General features: G+C 38.3%; 1 protein-coding gene across 3 annotated transcripts in view; it reads left to right on the top strand.

Moving 5' to 3' along the window:
- FTSH12 (FTSH protease 12) overlaps positions 1-23813 on the top strand; it is an 80993-nt gene that overhangs the window by 43472 nt on the left and 13708 nt on the right. For 2 of the 3 annotated variants that reach the window (XM_011630175.3, XM_088858098.1), the window contains exons 11-18: positions 2152-2223; positions 5095-5214; positions 5340-5456; positions 5669-5845; positions 5932-6051; positions 6163-6237; positions 10328-10435; positions 15778-15858. In XM_011630175.3, coding sequence (XP_011628477.2) covers positions 2152-2223; positions 5095-5214; positions 5340-5456; positions 5669-5845; positions 5932-6051; positions 6163-6237; positions 10328-10435; positions 15778-15858 — 870 coding nt within the window. Of the gene's footprint in view, positions 1-2151; positions 2224-4704; positions 4824-5094; positions 5215-5339; positions 5457-5668; positions 5846-5931; positions 6052-6162; positions 6238-10327; positions 10436-15777; positions 15859-23813 lie in introns of all 3 variants that reach the window. The other variant, XR_016049215.1, reaches the window with a different exon arrangement.

The following is a 23813-nucleotide window of genomic DNA, read 5'->3' on the forward strand; positions in this document are numbered from 1 at the left end:
CACTAAATATTGCTGTAAATTGAAAATAGTACCTTAGATGCACCTTAGGATCTTTATTTTCACTGCTAAAGCAAATAAAAAACGTCCAAGAGCAATAGATAATCTTCCACTATGATTTTTAGTACAATATGTGTTCTTGAAAATTGACAAAAAATAAGAAATATGACTAAAAATAAATCGACTGGAAGACTTACTTGAAGGTGCCTCGAGTTATCCTCGCAGGTCTTGATCCACCCCACACTCGATTCCTTGCCCGATGGCGTATTTAGTTTTGTAGGTGTTGCTGAAAATTTTGAGATGGGAAGCTTTTCAGGCAATCGCTGCAATACCATTCAATCTAGGGTTATAGAGAGCTAAAAAATTCTATAGGAAAAAACTAGGATAAGGCCTGAGGGTTATTTCTCTCTTGGATGGCTGTACATCTCTTCTTTAAAAATCAGTAAATCTCACTTAGGGTTTGAAATTACCACCTTTTTCTTTGATAGAAGCTACTCAAATATGGGGGCAGAGAGGGTGGCATGACTCTCTCTAAGGGAAAACAAGGGGGTCATGTGGTTTTAAATATTGAGAAAGACAGAAAAATATGGCGTCAGAGAGAAAGAGAACATGGCGTAATAGAGCGATAGAGAACTTGGGGCGTAATGAGAGGGGGGGTTCAAATCTTGTATATATAGTAACAAAATCTATGTCCCACTTTGAATAGGATTCTAATCTAGGTATGCTTTATCTAATTTCCAACTTGACCTTTAGAATAATTACAAAGTCTGTGGGATGAGAGAGATTTAATCAGAGCCGTGCATCTCAGAAATCAGCCATCATGATTTTGGGTGGAAAAATAGAAATCTTATCCCCTTATATTTGACCCAAATCCAACTCCTATTTAGATTTGAAATATAATCACTATTATTAGTGTCTAGCTCTTCCATAATGTTTAAGAAGTTAAAGATGATCCTTTATATTTTTAAACTCCAACTTGAATATGAAACCAAATTTATTTCAAAATTAGAAGAGTCCCTATCGAACACTTCAACTAAAAGTGGCAGATTTAAATATAAAAAAGTGGAGCGTGCCATATTTTGTTTAAAAGAAATGGGGCGCGCAACCCTAGGGTATCATGTGGGCCCCACATGGGTGGCACATACATGTGGGGGGTGGATCCTTGGTCCCACATGTGCCTTGTCAAGTTCTGAATATTTTAAAATACACTTTTAATGAATATTATTGCAGAATTAAAATTTTAAAATTCTAGAAAAATATGTAAAAATCATAAAATCATTTCTAATACCAAAATAAAATATATTAATAGTGGACTGGTACCAATAGGTCAAATTAGCGACAATAAGGGCACTCCACTTGATCTAATAATCATGATTCACCGCTGTTTTCTTATCCAACCCAACAAAGACCCATAGCCCACAATCTCAAAGCAAGAGCTTATGATTGGCTTGTCAAGTTGGAAAATAAACAGTGGAACTATGATTCTGGAATGTGGACTACAATTCTCCCCTTTAACAGCAAATCGACCACTTGTCACTACCATGCTAATGATGTTCTCTTTATGCACATGCACACATATCCCTCTAAAAGGTTGTTTCCCAGTAATACGACTGTCATGTTTACCTGTTGTGCAGAAGTTTATTAAAGTTTTGGCCCATGCTCTCACATGCCTATAACCGCACACAAGAGACCACACAGTTCTCGTGGCCTACAATAAAAACACATCTGAGCATTTCTCTAACCTCAACAAGGGATGACCCACTGAAATCCTTCTCGATAGTGCCACATGCCCAAGGGTAAGGGTTTTGGACATAACCAAGGCCATAAACTGCCCAACCCTTGGTCAGTCAACACATGCACTCCCACTGAAGTACATATTCCACTATAAAATATCATATTTACAAGCTCTCTAGGCCTTTAAAGGCCACAAAACCCAACAATTTGTAGCATGTTTTGGTAATAATTGTTCTTGTTGAGGTTACTATATATATATATATATATTTATATATTCGTGATAACATTATTGGTTGTTTTTCTTTCTTTTATTCCTCATATATTGTTTCTTATGGAGGTTAGTTATGATTTGGGCCTTTGTGTGGAATGCTTGAGTTGAAAATGTGATTAAACTTCATGACTTTGCTTGTCTTTCTACAGCTTGTCTTCCGGACTGTAGGTTATTCAGGAGCAGATATCCGGAACCTTGTCAATGAAGCCGGGATAATGTCGGTTAGTGCATTTTTCCCTCTTTTAGGGTGATAAAAATGAGGTATTGTTTGTGTTTTTCCTTTTGCTGTTGTTTTGGTAAGTCGGATCATTCTTGATCTTTCTTTTTTAGTGATAATTGCTAATCATTCTTTATTTTGATGAATATTTTTATTCTGAATTATATACTTTGATCTGTGAAGTTCTTTTTTTACCTTTGATGAAATTGTAGAATGCAGTACACTGCTCTACTCAAATTTTTTGGATTATTCGTTAACCTAAGAGCCTTTTAACCATTGTTACTATATTATATGTAAAGTCATATTCTTTCAAAAGGAACTATTTTCTTGATCTGTTGTCTCTCGTGAACGAAGAACGTTTTCCAAAATTAATGGTGTTCCAATTATACCCTGAATAAATACGGATCTCTTTTCATATTTATTTTCCTCAATTGTTTGCAATTCTATATCTTTTTTATATTTGTTTTTCTCATTGTTTGCAATTCTATATCATTTTACAGACTATGCTATAAAAATTCATCATATTCATAACAGAATTTATCTTGTTATGCTTGTGGTCTTACACAGTTAAATAACTTGAGGACTTATCTCGCTACTCCTTCCAAAGGAAAACTGCTGACTTGGCAAATTTCCATTCTGTTTCGTTCTTCAAATAATCTGATAGGCAAGAGAAATGTAGAAATAAATCAAGTGGTTTCATGTTACAATTTAAATGTTCAATGTTTTGATCACATGGAAAATGTTTTTGAGGAATGGTTGACTAGAGCATATTCATTAATCATCACACTGCATGAACATCAATTTACCAAATATGCACCCTCCAAAAGGAAATCAATGAGATCTTCTATTACCCTTGGCTATAATATTTGTACCAATTACGCAATACAATCGTATTAACCTTCCTGGCCATAGACAAAGACGGATACTGAACTTAATTTTAATCTTCTGTCTGTTGGCATAAATTATGGTGAGCCAAGTGTGCTTATGTTTCTCAAGCTGATGTAGGTGCCAAGCCTTTGGTGTGGTGTCTCTTTGTAGGGCGTTAACCTTGTTATAATTGTTCTTCTCAGCTCATTCTGAATGACCATGACTAGCTTCATAATGTGGTGGTGGTGGTAATTCATCGTTCTTACTCTCCCTATCTCCACCAATGTTATCATCATCTTGGTCAATCTCTGTGAATGATTGTCTACCCGAATTCGATACCAATTTTCTGCAAGTGTGCCAAAGCTTTTAACTGTGCCTTTTCTATAAAAACTTTGCAAAAGAATCACAAGACATAGCTACTGGGCCAAACATGAGGAAAAGATGATTGACCTGCCAGGATCTCTGGAGGATCACTGTTCTGGATCAATTGATGCAACTTCAGATGGAGTGGAGCCATTTTCTGCTGAATCTGATGATACGAGGTTTGCTAAATGCAAATTTGTAGATCCAGAGGACCTTGTAGGCAGTGGATCCGCCAAACATGCATTTTCTTTTTGTTTCTTCCTTTTATATCATTTGCATCGTTGAATCTGTGAAGATATATCATCTTAGGAGACCCACTTCTGGTGTCCCATATCCTGAGTAAGACCATATGTGCCCATATTTGTTCTCACTAGTTCCATCCATGTCCTTTTGGGCCTTCCCCTTGGTCTTGTACAGCCTTCTAATTGAACCAAATTATACCTCCTAGCTCGGCGCTATATTGGGTCTGCGCTGCGCATGGCCAGCCCACCTAAGTATACTTTCCCTCATCTTATCACCTATTGAAGCCACAGCTAAGTTCCTCGAATGTATTCATTTTGAATTCTATCATTTTTTGTCTTTCCACTCATCCATTTCAACATCCTCATCTCAACTATACTCATCCTATGGATATATTGTTTCTTGACCACCCAACATTCGGTCCCATAAAGCAATGCTGGTCTCGCCGTTGTCGTGTAGAACTTTCCCTTCAGCTTCATTGTATGTGGCGATCACATAAAACTGTGGTTGTACATATCCACTTCACCCACCCTGCTTTAATTCTATGTGCGACGTGTTCCTCATTCTCTCCATTTTCCTGGATTTTCAACCTAGGATATTGAAAATATTCTTAAAGTTCAAAACATACCAACCATTAAATTTTAGCATGTACAAAAGGACTTTAGAGGTCTTGTGTATGGTCTGTTCCTAAAGTCAAGCGGGGCCAAGTAGATTTGATGCCCCTCCCCCACTAGATTTGCTTCTGAGTTTCTTTTTAGCCATGCAGTCTCTATGCTGTGTGAACATATTATCTGGTGAAATTAGCATCTCATGTCCTATTTATATTTAGGTTTAGTAAAATCTTTATTTAGATTTATCTAATATTTCACCAGTCAATTGGAATAGTACCTGTACTTTTGATGGTATTCAGTGTTCCCATGATTTTGTTTTGCTTGAGATTCACTTTAGCATTGTGTTAGATATATCAGTTACTGGGAAATGTGACAGCACTTACACATTACTTGTTGTGGTTCAGGAATAGCTTCCAGCAACCACATGGGGATACCTTTGAACTTTTGTTTCTTTGATTGTCATCTCTCACTCTTGTGATATGGAAGCATAAATAGATCAAGATGAGTGTGGATATTGTATCCTGTATGTACCATTTCTCTGTCCTTGTTAATGTATAGGTGATGCTTCTTCTAATCAGCTTCCCAGGTATTTCAGTGCATTTGTCTCCTAAGAATTTGAAAATAATTACATTTAAGGCATTGGAAGAATAGGAAAAGATTGGATTTTTATCATGCTGAGAGCCTTGTTCATATTGACATTTAGGTGACTTTAAACTATGGATGAATTTAAAATTTAAGTGATGCCTTTATTGATCTCTTTTCTTACTAGATAATCAGCATTTAATTGCTTTTAGGTAAGGAAAGGGCATTCACAGATATACCAGCAGGATATCATTGATGTGCTAGATAAGCAATTGCTTGAGGGTATGGGTGTATTGCTTACAGAGGAAGAGCAACAGAAGTCTGAAGCGAGTGTGAGCAACTTACCTGATTGCTATTTGCATTTTGAAATAGTGTGATTTTGATTTATTGTAATTATCAATGTGTGTTAGTTCTGTAGCATTTGATAAGATTAGGGCCATGCGTGTTCAAACTACAGGTATCTGTTGAGAAAAAGAGACTTCTGGCTGTACATGAAGCTGGTCATATATTGTTAGCCCATCTATTTCCAAGATATGATTGGCATGCCTTCTCTCAGTTGCTTCCTGGTGGTAAGGTATTGAATGTCGAAAGAGTAATTTAGTATTATAAATTTAATTTTGTAATTGTTTTCTTTGGTTTGAAAAGGTCCCAAGCTTTTTAGTGGAAATATCTGTCATTTGCTAATGGCTGGGCAATTTTTTTATCTTTTTATTTTTGAATTGTAATGGCTGCACAGGTTCTCTGTTTTAGTTTCATGTCTAACCCATTTCTCCTGAATGGAATTAGGAAACTGCGCTTTCTGTCTTTTACCCGAGGGAAGATATGATAGACCAAGGATATACAACCTTTGGGTACATGAAAATGCAAATGGTTGTGGCTCATGGTGGGCGATGTGCTGAGCTTGTGGTGTTTGGGGATGGGGTTACTGATGGTGGAAGAGATGATCTTGAAAAAATATCAAAAGTATGAGCTTTTACTTTTCCGTTTCTGTAGAATTTATATGATAATGTCATGTGGATCTTTGTAGCTTACTGTAGTTTACACTCCAGATTGGTAGAGAGATGGTTATTAGTCCCAGAAATGCCAGGTTGGGCCTTACTGCTTTGATAAAAAGGTATGGAGTGACAGAGTCACCGGACAGTCCAGATGGTGAACTAATAAAGTATAAGGTACCGGTCATGTTTGGTATGGTTATTATTTGGTGAAATTTTTTATGCCCTTTAGGGTGCGAAGTACTAAGTTTTTCTCTTATCCTTCTGAATGCTCATTTTCTTCTGAAGTGGGAGGATCCTCATGTCATTCCTGTGGATATGACTCCTGAATTGTCAGAGCTCTTCACACGAGAACTGACTCGGGTACACTATTCTTGCTCCTTTTTTTTTATTGTCCTTTTTGTATTTTTTATATGTATTTGAAGGCCCTATTGTCGGGGTGATCAAATGTTACATTATTTAGTTACTGCTTCTGGTTATTGGTTGTGAACATGTGACGCTAGTAGTTAACATAAAGGTTTTAAAAATCGCTGATCCGAATCGGAATTGCCCGATCCGGATTGAAAATCGTTGAAACCATTATGTTCCCCCGTTGTGTTCCCCACCTTTATATATATTTTTTCTCCTGTTAAATTTTTTATATTACAATGTCTCACCTAACGAGTGGTGGCAAGGGCCCACCCTTCTTACTCAAAGGGAGCTGCAAATCACAAGACACCCATCCTTTGAGATGTGAACCTTTTATAGATGCCCTACCCCCTCTTGCTATCATATCGTCCTGATGTGGGACAAATGCTATCGTCATTTATCTTCATTTATGTGGCTGGTGAATACATTCCTCTATAAACGCTGCCATTAACACTTATTTTCTTTGTACAAACACTTTATTTATTTATTTAAAATTGTTCTTTCTACAAACACTTGTAGAAAGAAAACCTATCGTCATTTTTTTGCTTAGCATCAAACAATATCTTCATTTAAAAGGTGTAAGAGGTTTATAGAAATGAACACTATCTTTATTTATTTTTAACGTCAAGCTCTATCTTCATTTAAAAAGTGTTAATAAACCCCACATTTAAAAGAAAAGAAAAAATGAGTGCAATGACAATAAGAACAAGGTTTAAGGTCCAATAAATTTGTTGTCGAGGAGACTCATCAAACCCACTTTTCAAAGGCATGATTGTTGGGTTTTGTGGCTTTGAAAGGCCTAGAAAACTCGTAAAAATGCTATTTATAGTGGGAAATGCACTTCAGTGGCTTTCAAAGGCGGTTTATAGCCTTGGTAATATCCAAAACCCTTAGCTCTGGGCATGTGGCACAACCGAGAAGGTTTTACAGTGGGTCATCCCTTGTTGAGGTCGGAGAGATGCCTAGGGATTATGTTTGTAGGTCAGGAGAACTGTGTGGTCTCCTGTGTGTAGTTTTAGGCCTATGAGAGCAAAGGCCTAAGCCTCAACAAACTTCTGCACAACATGTATAAATGATAGCCGCATAGGAAGCTGCCCTATAGAGGAACATGTGTACCTATGTATAGAGAGAGCCTTTTTTTCATTGTGGTGACAAGTGCTAGACTTGCTCTCAAAGGGGGGGAACTGAAATCCACATTCTGACTTTATTATCCCATTGTTTATTATCCAACTTTATTATCCAACTTTATTATCCCACTGTTTATTATCCAACTTTGACAAGCCAATCAAGAGCCTCTGCAAAGAGACTGTGGGTCATGAGACTTTGTTGGGTTGGATAAGAGAATAATAGTGGATCATAGTTTTTGGGGCGAGTGGAGTGGCCATAGTGTCACTAATTTTTACTCATTGGTATCGGTCCACTCCTTGTATAATTTATTTTGATATTATGAATGTTTTCTATGGTTTTTAAATATTTTTCATATCATTTTTGCTATAATTTTTATTAAAAGGGTATTTCTGAAATTTTTGAACTTAAAATAACACATGTGGGACCATTGATCCATCCCACATGTGTGAGTTTTGTTTTAAAGTGTAGGGACCACGTGACACCCTCTCGTGAGCCACAATTTTTTTTAAACAATTTTGGCACGCCACCTTTTATGGAAGAAAGGGGGTATACCATTATTACAGGGAAAGAGGGGCACACCCCTTTTTTAGTTCTATTTTTAAATAAGTGGCACTTGACTTTAATTGGAGAACGAGGGGTACTCCCACTTTGTTAATAGTTGATTCAAATATTATGGGAAATCCTATTAGCTTTAAATTAGATTTGGTTTCTTATCCTTATGGGAAATCTAGAGATCTAGATAATCTTTAAGTTTGATTGTATTTCAAATTGAAATGGGAGTTCTAGATAAAGTTTATTTTAAATTTAAATAGGAGTTGGACTTGGGTCAAAGTCCAAGAGGATAATGTTCCTATCTTTCGACCCATAATCATGATGTCTGATCTATGTGATGTATGACTTTGATTAAATCTCTCTCACCTAACAGATTTCCTATTTATCCTGAAGGTCTAGCTGGAAACTGGATAAGGCAATACTGAGAAGGAATCCTGTTCAAACTAGAAGAGAGAGTAGGAATCCTGTTCAATCTAGAAGAGAGATTTCTTTCTATATAAAGATCAAATTTGAGCCCTCTCTTACAATTACAAGATCTCTCTCTCCTACAACAAATAGATCCTCTCTCTCTCTCTCTTTCTCTCACACCCAAATTCTCTCTCCCATAATTTTCATGCCCCTCTATTTAACCATCGCGAGGCACGCCACCCTCTCTCTCCTCTATATTTTGTCTTGAAGAAAAATATAGGTGGCTCTATAGAGAAACCCTAGAGCAAGGGTTTACTGTATTTTGAAGAAAGAAGAGAGACCCCCAGCCTAGAGAGAGATCGAGTGGCATATTCAGCCCTACATTGTTCCCATAGGGTTTTTATAAACTCTAGTTTATTTGTATTTTGAAGAAAAAAAAGTGAACCTCAGCCCAAAGAGAGATCGAGTCTCAGATTCAACCCTACTTCTTTCCCATAGGGTTTTTATAAACTCTAGTTTATTTTTGAGCTCGTTAAAAACCTAGAGAAAGAAGCATTGCCTCTAAAGCTTCCCTATGTAATAATTTCCAGCAACACCTTAAAGAGAAAAAATACACCATTGGTCAGGGAATCGGGTGTGGGGTGTACCAAGCCATAGGAGGGTTACTCCAGACATCTTCCAGTAAATCTTTCTAGTAGTTTTAAATTAATTTACAGTAGTATTTCCTATTTTCTGTAAATTTTCAGGAAATTATTTTTTGCTAAAAATTATAGTGGGTGTTAGTTTAAAGTTCTTGAATAGGTTGTATCTAGGGCATTATTTTGATTTTATAGCAACATATTGTGGCCCATGCAAGTGGATTTCAGGTATTTGAAATAAAAGTAAAATAAACTTTTTGAATTTAATCCCTTGAGTTCCACGTAGTCACACCTTTCAATGATGTAATGTTTCAAAATTAAAAATACAACGATGAAAAGGCCATTATGCAATTTTGGAAGATTCATGGTACTTCTATTAATTACTTTTGGTTCTAAAAAAAATTGCCATTTTAAAGTGCATCCACCTAAAGTGGTGGTGTCAAAAAGAAAGGATTTAGAAAAATGAAGTGAAAAAAAATAACCAGCTACTCTTGAACAAGGACAGATGAAGTTAAAATGAAGCAAAAGAAAATTTAGAAAAGAAATAAATAGAGTAATTTAGTGAATGAGGGAGTACCATGAAGAAAAAGCTGGGAAAAAAAAAATACTTTGATCCTTAGATTTATGCAAGTTCATTACGATAAAAATACAAATGGCAATTAATAAGTCATTCAATAAATTGATTTTCAGAAAAGGGGAAATAAGAAATGAGTAGGTAAGATCCCCATATTTACAAGTGCAAGTGGTAATGGAGATTATGAAAATAAAAAAATGAGTTAGAGAGATCCATTTTATTGCAATGAGTTGCATTTTAAATTTCACTTTGAATATTAAATGGATGTAGTGGTCAACAAACACTCAGGCATGAAATAGATTCTCAGTATTTACATATTTTTGATGAAATAATGAAAATCTACAATGCAATGTTCCCAATTTCTTTGGAAACATAAGAAATTAGTTTTTTCAGACATTTTAGTGGTTTTTTGAATGTTTTTACGCGGGATTAGGCCGACACAGCCGAGTCTCCGATTTGGACCGCCGATCTGACCTGGTCTTCCGGATGGACAAGCTGGGTTATCAATCTATTTTTTTTAAATCTTGGTTAACACTATTGGAAAAGGATCATTATACCTTTTAAGGTATAATGATAACAATACTCTTTTGTAAATGAGTAGGACTGTTCGCATCTTTCTTGTTCCTTGTAGTTGTTGGTTGATGGTATGTATTATTTCATCATGATATTTGTGATTGGATATGTTGATTTTATGTAATTATTAGGTGGGAGAAAGCTTTATATCCTCTCTTGGTTTTTGTGACAGTATTTTGAAGAGACAGAAGAGTATGCAATGGATGGTTTGATGCGCAACAGACATATTCTAGATCGGATTGTTGATGTATTGTTGGAACGATCAAGGTTGACAGGATTGGTATGCCACACTACCTTGATATCATATGTTTCATCAAATATCTTTTTTTTTGAAGATAATTTATGTATCAGGTCCTTCCTATCTCCATTTGTTAGTTATAACATGATTTACTAAGGAACATATGTGGATTATCTGATCACCCTTTGTTGGAGAATTTTGTGAATTCTGTCATATTATATGTGAGGTTTTAGTTATTTGGTTGTCTTGTATATCCTTTGTTTCACAGTCTGAACAGAACATTTCTTCAATTACCGTTTGGTATTTCTGCAATGGCACGATAAACCAGGGGACTGGTTTATTTGCTGCCCTTTTCTCAAATATATGGTTGTAATATCAAATATTATGTAAAAAACAATATGTATTTCAAATAAAATGCATTTTAACTTGCGTAACAAAATTAGCTTTGACTTCAGAATCAGGCTACACTTGATTGGTTGAACTACCCTAAAACGAAAAGCTTTGGCTTCATTAATTGTTGTTTATAGGTATTAGTAATCAGGCTTCGATAGAAATGAGTGTCTGTGGATGTACAGGCCAGAAGGTGGGGGGTGGGAAATGGTGCAATCTGTCATGCTCATACTACAGTGCACAGTTGTTAACATGCTCAGTTTTTGGATACCGATGTCCCTACCCTTTTGTAACTATTTTTGCAGCATTTAATGTGATATGTCATGAGCAGAACTAAATTCTTTACGAGCGACGCATTCTGACACCCCATATGCTTTGACATAAAACACATGTAATCCTATTCTGTCTGCCACTTCCAGTACCGAAAACCCTAGCTTCTATGCGAAGGTGTAGTAACAGGGTAATGTGTATGAATCCAATTACAAGATCAGTCCCTTGGAGTTTTATTTGTTATTAGCTCATTAAAATTCTCTTAAAGCTTCTTTCTTTATTTGTGGTCCGAATGTAAAGAAATCACATTAGGCTCCAGATTGCTTTTCGCTCGAATTTCCCTCTCATGTAAGCTAGTCACTTTTGTTGAATATTACGTTAACTGTCCATCAGATGAGCACAGGAATGTACTAGCTACCAGAGTATCAAAGGAGTTGCCGTCTATGGGTAAATCATTTGTATTATTATTTTTTATTATCTTGATTGTGATTCCGATTTTTATCTTCCCCTCAGATTAATATGCCAGAAGACCAAATGGTTTGACATCCTGGTAATGAAATTTCAGCTGTTCCCTAACATGGTTGAGCATGTTCCAAGTTGGATGGTATTCCTATCTTGGTTACTCAGTTCCATTGATTTTCTAATGTGTCTTCCTGAAATTCAATGAGGGCCAGTCTCATTCTTTGGATTTGTCTTGTTTTGTTGTTCAATACTTATGCCTACCTTCATAGGAAAATTCTAGAGAAACATAGTGCCTTCTTTCAGTGACAACCCATCTTTGTATTCTGGGCTTCAACGTATGAGCTGCAAGTTTTGGGAGTCCTTGAAATGATTCAGGTGCCTCTAATGTTTACGTGTTGACAAGCAAACTAGGTGCTTGTGCCTCTATAGATACTCATGGTTTCTACTGCTGACAATCTCAGTATTTCCCAACACATACATGTTGAAAGTTGTAGTTATGTGGAACTCAAGGTAATAAATTAAAAAGAAAAATCCTTTTTTTTTTGTTAATATACCTGAATTCCACTTATATGAACCACAAAAAGTGCTGTAAATAAAAAAATATAACCTTAAATACAACTTAGAACCTTTCCCTTTTCTGTCAAAACAAATAAACAACCCAGGAACAATATCCAATATTCCATTATGAATTTACGTACAATATATGATCCTGAAAAATCACAAGAATTGACTGACAAGTAAATAAAAAAAGCTAAGAAAACTTACTTGATCATGCTTTGGGTTACCCCCATAGGAGTTGATACACCCCATACCCAATTCTCTGACCAATGGCGCACTTTTGCCCCTTATGATCTTGCTGGATGGGAAGCTTTCATAGGCAATTCCTCTTAATCTAAGGTTTTAGAGAGCATGGAAACCTAACTAGGCTTTGTAGGAACCGTTAGGAACAAATTAGGATTGGGTTTGAAGGCATACAATCCTCGGCGTGACCCTTTTTCTTCTTCAAAAAGCAAAACCCTAATTAGGATTTCAATCTGCCACCCTTGTCTTATCAAATTTTGGTTTTGGAAGTGAGGAGAGAGAAAAACGAATTTTTAATGAGAGATTTAATACATGGAAGAGAGAAATATCTGTCTAGAAGAGAGGGGCTCAATGGTGCTTAAATAAAAATATTTCCTTCTCCAATTTGGATTAGAACTCCTTCTAAGTATATTCTTTATCAAATGATGCAACTTGACAATAGGAACTTAGAAAATGTGTGGGGTGAAAGAGATTAAATCTGAGCAATCCATCTTACAAATCAATGATGATTGATTTTGGAAGGATTATTAGGAACCTTATCTCCTTATAATTTGAGCCAAGTCCAACTTCTAATTGAAATAGAATTATATCCAATCTAGAACTCCTATTATCATTTTTAAAATTTGTAGGAAGTCAAAGATAACTTTTATTCAGTTAAAATAAACTCCCACAAAGCTAAGACAATCTTTTCTTTTAAAAGATTATTTTGACTTATAACTAACTGTAATTTAAAAAAAAACTACCATTTAAAAATAAGTTGAAGAAGTCATCCCTATAGGCCTCAAGTGGGCCCCATAGGCTACACGTCCACGCATGTGAGGGTGGCACACATGTGGGGCTAGATCCTGGGGCCCCACATGTGCCCTTCATTATTCTGAAAATTTTGAAAGTATCCTTTTCAAAGATTTTACAGCAGAAATAAATTTTTTAAAAAATGGAAATTCTTTTGTAAAATTCACATTAGTATTTCTAATACCAAAATAAAATATTTAAAAGTGGACTGGTACCAAGTGACTCTAAGTGCACTTCACCCAACCCAGTAACCAAGATTCAAAACTGTCTTCTCAATCAAACTAAAGTCGTATGCATGAATTCATGATTGGCTTGTCAAAGTTGGCCCAATAAAAGGTGGTTCCGTGATCCCGGAATATGGATCTCAGTTCCCCCATTAAGAGCAAGTCTAACACCTGCCACTGCAGTGCACATGGGGCTCTCTCTATGTACATGTACACGTGTCCCTCTATCGGGGTGCGTCCAAGTAATGTGACTGTCATATGTACATGTCATGCGGAAGTTTGCTGAGGCTTTGATCCTTGATTTCACCGGCCGACAATAACACACAAGAGACCCATACAATTCTCCTGGCCTAGAAACATTATTCAGGCACTTTTTTGACCTCAACAAGGGATGATCCACTGTAAACCCTTCTCGGTAGTGCCACATGCCCAAGTTTAGGTCATTTTGGTTTTTTTACTGCCTCTTCTAATTTGTCTTTCACTCTTCAGACCTTTTTCAAATGCCACAATGGAACATAACTTATAGACCATCTCCCTATTTGATTGCCCGAACAAGAACTTTCTTCCATTGTTGTACTTTGTGTTTCAATCTCTATACTCCCTTCTTGTTCATTGTCTACTATACTATCACCGTACAACATGCTACAAAGTCAATCGAACAGTTAGAGGCACAATTCTTGTCTTATTATGGATGAATATTTGTAGTTCATCTGTGATGAAGCCGTAGAAGGTTCTTTCAGATGTGAAGCAAGTTCTTTTCATAGTATCTTAAGGAGGTATTTATCACTATATCTAGCTAGTATACCATGTTTTGATTGACAATAAATCAACTGAAGAAGGCTTTTTGTTGTCTCAAATAACCCCCCTTAACTTGGTTTCAAATATTTGATCGTGCCATCATCGTTGTTGGTTCTGATGGTTGGCAACCTAGGTGATTATCTCCATGTTGGATCAGGAACATACAGCATTGAATGTAACATGCAGCATTGAATATACTTAAAGAATTCGATAAAATAGAATGGATGAAATGCCTTTGCATGATTTATGGAGCATGTGAGAGGGACCTTGAACTGTTACACTTGCTTAAGTGGTCATGGTTGTTTCCTTTGAGCGCATGAGGTTGAGCATATCTTGGTGGCTGGTCGGTCAGCAGTTTGTTTCCCAAATTGAGACCAACAAATGAAAGATGTGGCTATGTGGAAGTCATGATAGAACAAAAAAAAAAAAAATTCTCCTTACTTTTATTAATACACCTGAATTCCATTTACAGAGGCCCACAATTCAGTGCTGTAAATAAAAAATTGAAACCCTAAATACAACCTAAGACCTTTCATTTTACTGCCAAAATCAAAAGAAACAATCCAAGAATAAAAACCAAAATTCCACTATCAATTTTAATACAAGGTATGTTCCTAGAAATCACAGTAAATATGGAGATAAGACTGAAACACAAAAATAAATAGCTGGGAAGACTTACTGGATCATGCCTAAGGTTACCCCCATAGGACTTAGTGCATCCCACACCCAATTTCTGCCATGCTAACCATCTAGCCTTGAGCCTATTTCTATTTAAAAGATTATCTAACTTAAAACAACTTGAATTAAAACAAAACTAAATAAATAAAGAAGTTGGGTGTGCCACCCCTATGGGTGACATGTGGGCCCCATGGATCCCATGCCCCACCAATGGGGATTGGAACACATGAGGGGCTGGATCCTAGGGCCCCACATGTACCATTGCTTTGTTCCATAATTATGAAAATACACTTTTCAAAGAATTTACAGCAGAAAATAATTTTAAAAATTTAGAAATTTTTACAAAATTCATAGAAATATTTCTAACAACAAAAATAAAATATCTAGAAGTGGATTGGCAATAGGTCAAAATAAATGACTACAAGGCTACTCCACCCAACCCAATGACCATTATCCACAAATGTTTTCTCAAATCAACCCAATGAAAACCCATGACCCACAGTCTCATGCAGGGGGTTCATGATTTGCTCGTTAAAGTTGGCCAATAATTAGTGGAATCACAGTGCCATAATGTGGATTATAGTTTCCTCCCCTTAAGAGCAAGTCAAGCACATGTCACCACAGTGCAAGGGGGACTCTCTCTATGCACATGCATACGTATCCCTTTTTAGGGCTGCTTCAAGGTAATGCTTCTGCCATATGTACATAATATGTGAAAGTTTGTTGAGGATTTGGCCTTTGCTCTCACAAGCTTTCACCCGCACATAGGAAACACATACAACTCTCTTGGCCTAACTATAATTCGTTATGACTACTTTCCCAAATAAAAAATCGTTGACTTTTGTGACAGTAGATATACATAGAGATCTTCATCTTCGATTTACAAGTTAGAATAAAATGTTTCTCCCTTTTCTGGGAATCTATTCTTGCTTCCTTTTTCTGATCCTTTTCTTTTTATCCGTTTTTCAGGAAGTGCAAGAAATAGTGAGACAAATGAATCCCTCGATGTTTGATGATTTTGTGGAACCATTCCAGATTAATCTGGATGAGGTATGACCCTAATATACCAATATACTTTTATTCTGGTGGTATATTGATTTCCTTCTTTCTTGTATTATTTAGTTGATCTGTTTATCTTGATAATTTAGCATATCTCTTTGGCTGTGCACAAGAAATGTATTTTTCACAGGGTATCTATTCTATCTTGTATTGGTTAGATGATTGTCTGCATGTCAATTCTGTTCCATAATTTTATCATTTACGCTTTTGGACATCCAAAAAATTACATCAATAACTGACTTTTGAGAGAGAGAGAGAGAGAGAGAGAGAGAGAGAGAGAGAGAGAGAGAGAGTTTATTCCTTGTGTGTAGAGTTTCTTATTGATTTCAGAATTGGATCTCAATTCCTTTCCGTATTCTGGCTGATTTAGAGGGAGGGAGGTTATTCTTTGTGTAAAGTTTCATGCTGATTTTAGAGTTGGGTCTCAATTCCTGACCATTTTCGAGCTTATTTTTTATACTTGGCTCTTGTGCTTTTCTACTTTCTAACAATGTCATCAGGATCGGCTTGCCATCAAGCCGACGGAGTCATTGGTTCAGTCAGAGTGGACCTGTTCACTTATCATACTAGTCAAATTCTAAACAAGATTTAAAATTAAAAAAAATACAAATAAATTGATAAAAATAGAAAAAACCTGAAAACATAACAAAATCCAAAAAATAAGAAAGTTTTTCGCAATAATAAGAGAACTATAAATGCATAGAAAATAGCAATACATATAACATGAAGCACTCCACTAATACTATCACATGAGGCACTCCACTGAGGCATTAACTCACTAAAAGATGTCCAATTAGGGGATGAATTTGAAGGGTATTAAGCAAGTAATTTAGTAAAGTACTAAAGTAAATCTCATCATTATCCATAAAAATTGCTAAGTCCACATTCAATATCCAATGACATAAACCATGAAGGCATAAAGCATAAATCAACCCCGAAACTAGATGCTACATAAACGGTTACATATATATAAATAATAAAATAGATGTGAGACATATGTAATTTTCATCATCTTTCTCCTTCTTCCTCTTCATTTATGCCTTCTCATCATCATCATTGATATCCCCTCTAGTGAAACCCTCTAAATCATCATCTCCATCGCCAATGAGAAAAATTATGTATTACCAAGTTACTATTTACTGACAAACCGTTGGAGTCCCAGAATCTTGATTCCTAAAGTATCTAAATTTCCAAATGAAGTACTTAGCTGAAAATTTACCTCCTTGTGGTGGTTCTGTCTCCATCTAGTTATCTAATTGCTTTTCCATTCCTTATGAGAATTGGGTGCTCTTGCTAGACAACCCATTCTTCAACAATATTAATCTTCTCTAGGTTAATTGTGTCTCAGCACTCCAGTCCTTGGAAGGTCCTAGTCCTACATTCATATTATTCTAGCAGCTTAGAACTTTAAGCGCTCTAGCAATTGTACCGTAATAGAAAATACTATAAGAGTTTATTACTATAGTTTGTTGTCAACTTGTTATTTCCTTTGCCTCAGCTTCAAATTATTTTGCACAAAGATCAAGTTGTTGAGCCTCTTATGCTCCAACCTATTTGACTGATTTGTAGAGATGCATTTAATATGCTTGAATTAAAGCTGGTTGATGATATGAATGATGTATTTTTGAAGGTTTGGACTTAGGACGATCCCCAACAAATCATTCTCATAATTCATCTAAAATCGAATAATAGATAAAATAACATTAGAGGTTGTAACTTGCAGTAATCTTTAAGACATATACTTTGAAATTGATTTATAAAGTAACAACTAGAGCAATGGAACTTTGAAGTTGGAACTTAGAAGAGGATAAACTGAATTACAGGGGAGAATATTTTCCATCAGTATTTACATCTTTCGCCCATAATCTCTCTGATCCTCATCATACAAGCTCTTCTCCTCCTTAATCTTTACTTGCATAGTCTATTAAGATGCAACATCTCAATCATGGTATGCAAGTCTTTAAAGATCTCAGAATGGCTTAAAATGTGACTTTATTGCAAAAAACGTTGTTGAGCCAATAAGCAGATTCATGTATTGGGTGATTGTTGGGGACTGCGGGCTTTTAAAGGCCTTTAGGACATGCAAAAATTGTGACATAGTGATACTGTATTCCAGTGGGTATGGTTTGTGTGAGATTAGAGAGGGATGCTTCATGCTCTGGGCTCACTTGGGCTTTAGCAGTCTAGGCCCGGGAATGGAGTCCAAAACCCTGTGGCCCTGAGCATAAGGCACAATCGTGGAGGGTTTGTAGGGTTAGCCCTTGTTGAGGTCAGAGAGATGTTCTAAGTGGTTTGGCCAAGAGATCGTCAGGTCTCCTGTTTGTGGTTGGTGGGCTTATGAGGGCAAGAACCAAAATCCTCTACATTACCACCTCATGGCATGTACATATGATAGCCACGTTTATGGGAAGTGACTCATTGGGGTATGACTTGTACGTGTGCTAAAGAGAGTCCTCTTGCACTATTGCGATAGTTTGACTTAGTCCTTGGGGAAACCTGAAGTCCACACACTAGGCCGTGTGCCTGTCATTTATGGCTCAACTTTGATGCGCCAAGCATGAGCCCCTGTGGTAGGCTGTGGAATATGGGTTCTAATTATGAAGAAGGAAATGCATTAGTTGTAGTACGTGAAATACAATCCTTTGAGATCAACGGAGAATTCAAGTTTTAGTTTAGTTTTTCAGAGTTCGATAGTTCAAATTCCTCTACAAATTGTACTCCAAGTGTCTTCTCAGTTGGATCATAAAGAAGTACCCAGGAGAATGGTGGGACTTCGTCACCAACTTTTAAGACGACCTCTAAAAGATTTGAGTTCCATAAAGCTCGAGGCCAATCTTCTCCTAACTCTGGGAGAATGATGCAGATAAAAATTAGGAAAAAAATCCAAAATTAAATCTTATTATTTTTTTGAGTTTATTTTTTTAGCAAATGGGTAGGATGGAAAGTTTCCAATTTTTAGAGTTGACGGGGGTATTTCTTGTTTACTTGATTCGGCTCATGAATGAGGTTGGTGTGTTTAACATGGCTTAAAATGGAAAAGTCCTATTTTCATAGACTTAGGAGATTTAGTTAGAGATTCATGGGAGATTTATGGGGCCTCATGCTGGGATAAGAAGAATTTGTATAAGAATTGAGAAATTTAAAGATTTTAGATTTGAGAAAAATCAAATGTCGGTAGAGATTGAAAAAAGGAGTAAAAATAGAGAGAGAGAGAGAGAGAGAGAGAGAGAGAGAGAGAGAGAGAGAGAGAGAGAGAATTTTATGGCTATTTTTTTTATTTTTTATTTTGTATTTATGGGTAGGAAGTCCCTCATTGTAAACAGAGTTTATTGGTGATTGAGTAAAGAGTTTGTTTAGTTGGAGATTCATGGGAGATTTATGGGGCCCCATGCTGGGAGAAGAAGAGATTTGTATAAGAATTGAGAAATTTAAAGGATTTAGATCTGAGAAAAATCAAATGTGGGTAGAGATTGAGAAAAGTGGGAGTAATATATATATATATATATATATATAGCGAGAGAGAGAGAGAGAGAGAGAATTTTATGGTTATTTTTTTTTATTTTTTATTTTGTTTTTAAGGGTAGGAAGTCCCTCATTGTAAACAGAGTTTATTGGTGATTGAGTAAAGAGTTTGGTCTTGTGAAATGATTTTGGGGTGGACTCCCTTACAGACCCAGAGAAAGGGTATAATCTCTGAAAATTCTTTTTATTTATTTTTATTTGTTTGTTATTATTTTTCCTTGCATCAAATTTGGAGCACTTTTTAAGCTTCAAATCAGATTCTTGTTTAATCATCTTGGTGCATCATGTAACACTATATGAGATGTTTGGGGTCCATCATGCATTTCTAAATTGGAGTCTGAACCATGCATCCAAATGAAAATTTTGGGGCTGGAGGACCACCTTTCATTTTTCATTAATATCTTTTGACGGCTAGATAGGTAAGGAGTGGGAACAAGAGGGCATGTTGGGGAGTGTTGGTTTTCAAAATGTCCTGGGTTTGGAAGTATTTTAGGGAACACTATTGTGTGTATGCACACACAAATCATTACACTTAAAATTCCAAATTCCCTATGCTCTATTCTGAATCCAGAGGCAGTCATAAAAGTAACTCATTTTTTAGGTTGTTAGGTTGTTTGTTTGAACTTAAAAACCTTTACTTGTATTTACTCTTATATTGTGTTTAGTCTGGTTATTATTACTACTATTACATGTATCTGTTTATCAATATTGTCATCCTTGTTATCCATAAAAAACGAGGGGTCTCTCTTTGATTGAATTTTTTGATCTCTCAAATCTGTTGAATCTGATGATTTTTTCTCAAATCTGATAATTCAAATGGATAGATTAGGCAAATCTTGCTAATGTGCAAATTTGGCTCAAATCACACACCGTAGAGCTTCCAATATTAAAATCATCAGATTCAACAGATTTGAACCCCCCCCCTTCTTCCCACTTCAAGGACAAACTCAGCCCTTTAGACTTACCCGGCCCTTCAAACTTCCCAATAGGGGTGCCCCCGGTACCTGACTCGCAAGCTATGGCCCGCAGACCCAACCTGCCTGTGTCTCTTTCTTCTCAGCCTCTTGTCTCTCTCGCCTTCGCCGTCCTCCACATGGCCTACCTTTTCACCTACCCCCGACCACCTGGCAGCCGATAAGGCAGCCCCCACCTCCTCTTCTTTGACGCAGCCGCCCTCTGCTGCCCAGCCGTCCTCTCCCGTGTACGGTTCGCCGCCCTCGCCATCCTCCCCTATGCTGCCCTCGCGCCTTGTGTCGGAGGATCCTTCACCCCCTGGACACATGTCCATGAACCCACCGGGAAGCGCATCCTTTTCGCCGTCTTCCTCTTCCTCCCCTCTCCTCTCACCCTCTCCTCCTTCCTCCCTCCCTCTAGCAAAAGCTCCAGGAGTCCCGAATGAGCAAAGCCCTCCCTCTCCTCAGCCTTCGCTTACTTCGAGTGGACCCCTCCTCTCCTGCACCCTTTCTTTTTCTCCTTTTGGCCTCTCTCCCCAAAAGATCTACCTTTCCCAGGCCTGAACCCCGCGGACCCTGTTCTTCCCAAAGATTTGGTCCCTCTTGGTATAGTTGCAGCTTTCGTCATGGACGCCTCCCCTCCCGACCTAGCTTTCCTTTCAGACCTGCTAACGCCTACATCACTTTTGTCCCTCTTTCTAGCCTACGTCCCTTACGACTCTTATTCTCTCCCCTCACAGGGCTCGCTTGCACCCTCTGCCCGCTCGCCCTCACCCTTACCTGTTGACTCAACCCTTGGCCCCCTCTCCTCCTACCCTTTCCCCCTTCCGGCTCCCCTTCTTCATTCCAACACTCCCTCCAGCAAGCGCCACCTGAGATAGCTACTGTGTACCCTCACCCTCCCAATCCCCCCTCATCCTTCTGGAACTTCTCCTCTGAAGCTTCGCCAGAGCCAGTTACTTCGTTCTTTCCCTCTCTTCCCTCTGACCTTTACCCATCTAATCCCTTCTCTTCTTCTCTCGAACAAGATTACCCAGAACACAATGACCCGCATTTGCACCTGGATAGATATGATGGATCCTCGAAGAAGGCTTTGGAATCTTTTCCATCGAAGGACTCAGCTAAGCCTACTGTCCTCTGCATGGCCTCTGAGGCTCCCATGGCCTCAACTAGTACCCTCAAGGATCACTCCGTCTCTAGCACCTCTTCTTATCAAGTATCACCTGATGCAGCACCATTGGAAGAAGGCAGAGAAGACCCTCATAGGGAGACCAACAGAGAGGGGTCGAATACAGTTGATGAAACGATGCTTTCGATGTATAGACTTATGGGCTTCGAGTACGAAGGTCCGGAAGGCCCTGCTCACAGGTTCTTGACAGCTGACGCCCCGAGTAGGATGCAGGTGAGAATCAGGGGACAGAGGGAACCCTGCAACCTCTTTATTTTCGTAACCTTTGCTGGTAAACCGTTAGATCTCTCAATGCCCTTGGCCGTAGAGAACCGCCCGAGGAGGTCCCGTAGATTAGCCTCCTCCCACCCCCTTTCTCCTAACTCATGAAGTTCCTGATTTGGAACGAGAGAGGCTTAGGTCAAGCCTCTAGGAAGTCTGTGGCAAGAGCCTACACCTCCAAACTTTCTCCCTCTATCCTAGACTTGATTGAAACAAAACTTCCTGATCCTAACCTCCAACTAGTCCGTTGTGTGTGGGGCAGAAGGCCGTGCCAATGGATTTCGATGCCAGTAATAGGGGCATCAGGTGGGATTTGGGTGGTTTGGGACCCCTCCGACCTGACCCTTAACAACTACCACATTGGGAATTTCTCGGTCACTCGCCTCCTCACCAACATTTCGGATGATCTTTAGTGGAAATTTACAGCGGTCTACAGGCCAAATTCTAGTTCACTCAGGCAAAGCTCCTGGACTGAGTTGGACCACATCTCCTCTCTACCTCATCCCATCTGTTGTTTGGGAGGCAACTTTAACGTCACCCGATGGTCCTACGAGAGGAATACCTCCTCCTCGATTTTTCAGGAGAAGAGGGACTTCCAGCCCAACTCTGTCCAAACTTGACATGTTTCTCACCTCTATTGATTGGGATGAGAAATTCTTGAAAACCACGTCTCAGGCCCTCCCTAAACCTGCATCAGATCACTGTCCTATCCTCCTGGATACCAATGCAATCCATAAGGGCCCCAGTCCCTTTCGTTTTGAACTCCATTGGCTGTAAGACTCCAACCTCTTCTCATTGGTCCAATCCTGGTGGACTAACTTCGCCTTACAGGTGTCTGGTAGAGTAGGGTTTATACTTCAGACCAAGCTACAACTCCTAAAGTCGGCTCTAAAATCTTGGAGCAAATCCTCCCCTGCAAACTTTTCCCTCATCTTTCCCTCATCAAAGCCAGCCTCCTTGAAACTATAAAAACTTGGATGACCTCGAGGAAACCCGACCCCTGGACCCTTCAGAGCAGACACTTCGATCCAAAACTAAACTGGACTATCTCTCAACCATCGAAAAAGAAGAGACCTATTGGTATCAAAGGTCTCGAGTCTCTCGGCTGAAAGGAGTCCACAATACAACATTTTTCCATAAGATTGCTAATTGCCAAAGAAGAGTTAATTCAATCTCTTTGGTTAAATACAACAACTCTTACCTTACCCAACGTGGTGAGATAAGTAGGCCTTACTTTCGTACTACCAATCACTCTACTTTGCCCAAGGGCCGAGACCTAGAATGACCTCCCTAAACTTCTTAACCCTCCCTGCTGACCTAGCTTCGTGGTTAGAACGACCTTTTTAAGAGGATGAAATAACTCAAGCCCTCAATGCTTTACCCAAAGACAAGGCTCTAGGTCCTGATGGATTTCAAATTGCCTCCCTTAAGGCCTTCTGGGAGATCATCCGTCCAGACTTCCTTCTCTTCTTTGAAGAGTTCTTCCAAAGAGGAACCCCTCCACAAAGCCTTAAACGCCACTTTCTTGGCTTTGGTTCCTAAGATAGAAGGAGCTGAGGAAATTAAAGATTACAGACCTATTAACCTTCTCAACTCGTCTTGCAAGCTCTTGGCCAAAACCTTAGCCTCTAGGCTCCAATTCGTACTGCCCAGGGTCATCTCCTCCTCCCAAACTACTTTCGTCAGGGACAGACAAATTCTGGATGGGGCATTAGTCGCCCATGAGTGCATTCACTCCAGACACCTCTTCAAGGTACGTGGTCTCATCTTCAAGATCGACTGGGAGAAGGCCTACGATCACGTCGACTGGGCGATTCTACGCGAGACCATGGCCAGAATGGGCTTTGGGGATAGATGGAGAAAGTGGATGAGAGGCGGCTACTCCCATCCACATTTCTCAATCCTCATTAACGGCACACCCAAAGGTTTTTTTCGCTCCTCGAGGGGACTTCGTCAAGGGGACCCCTTCTCCCCTTTCCTCTTCGCGATAACGGCTGAAGTCTTTAGTCGATCCATCTCCA

Source organism: Amborella trichopoda, chromosome 2 (assembly GCF_054954075.1).
Source record: "Amborella trichopoda isolate Santa Cruz 75 chromosome 2, AtrichopodaSantaCruz75HAP2 v2.0, whole genome shotgun sequence".
In the NCBI taxonomy this organism is placed as follows: domain Eukaryota; kingdom Viridiplantae; phylum Streptophyta; class Magnoliopsida; order Amborellales; family Amborellaceae; genus Amborella; species Amborella trichopoda.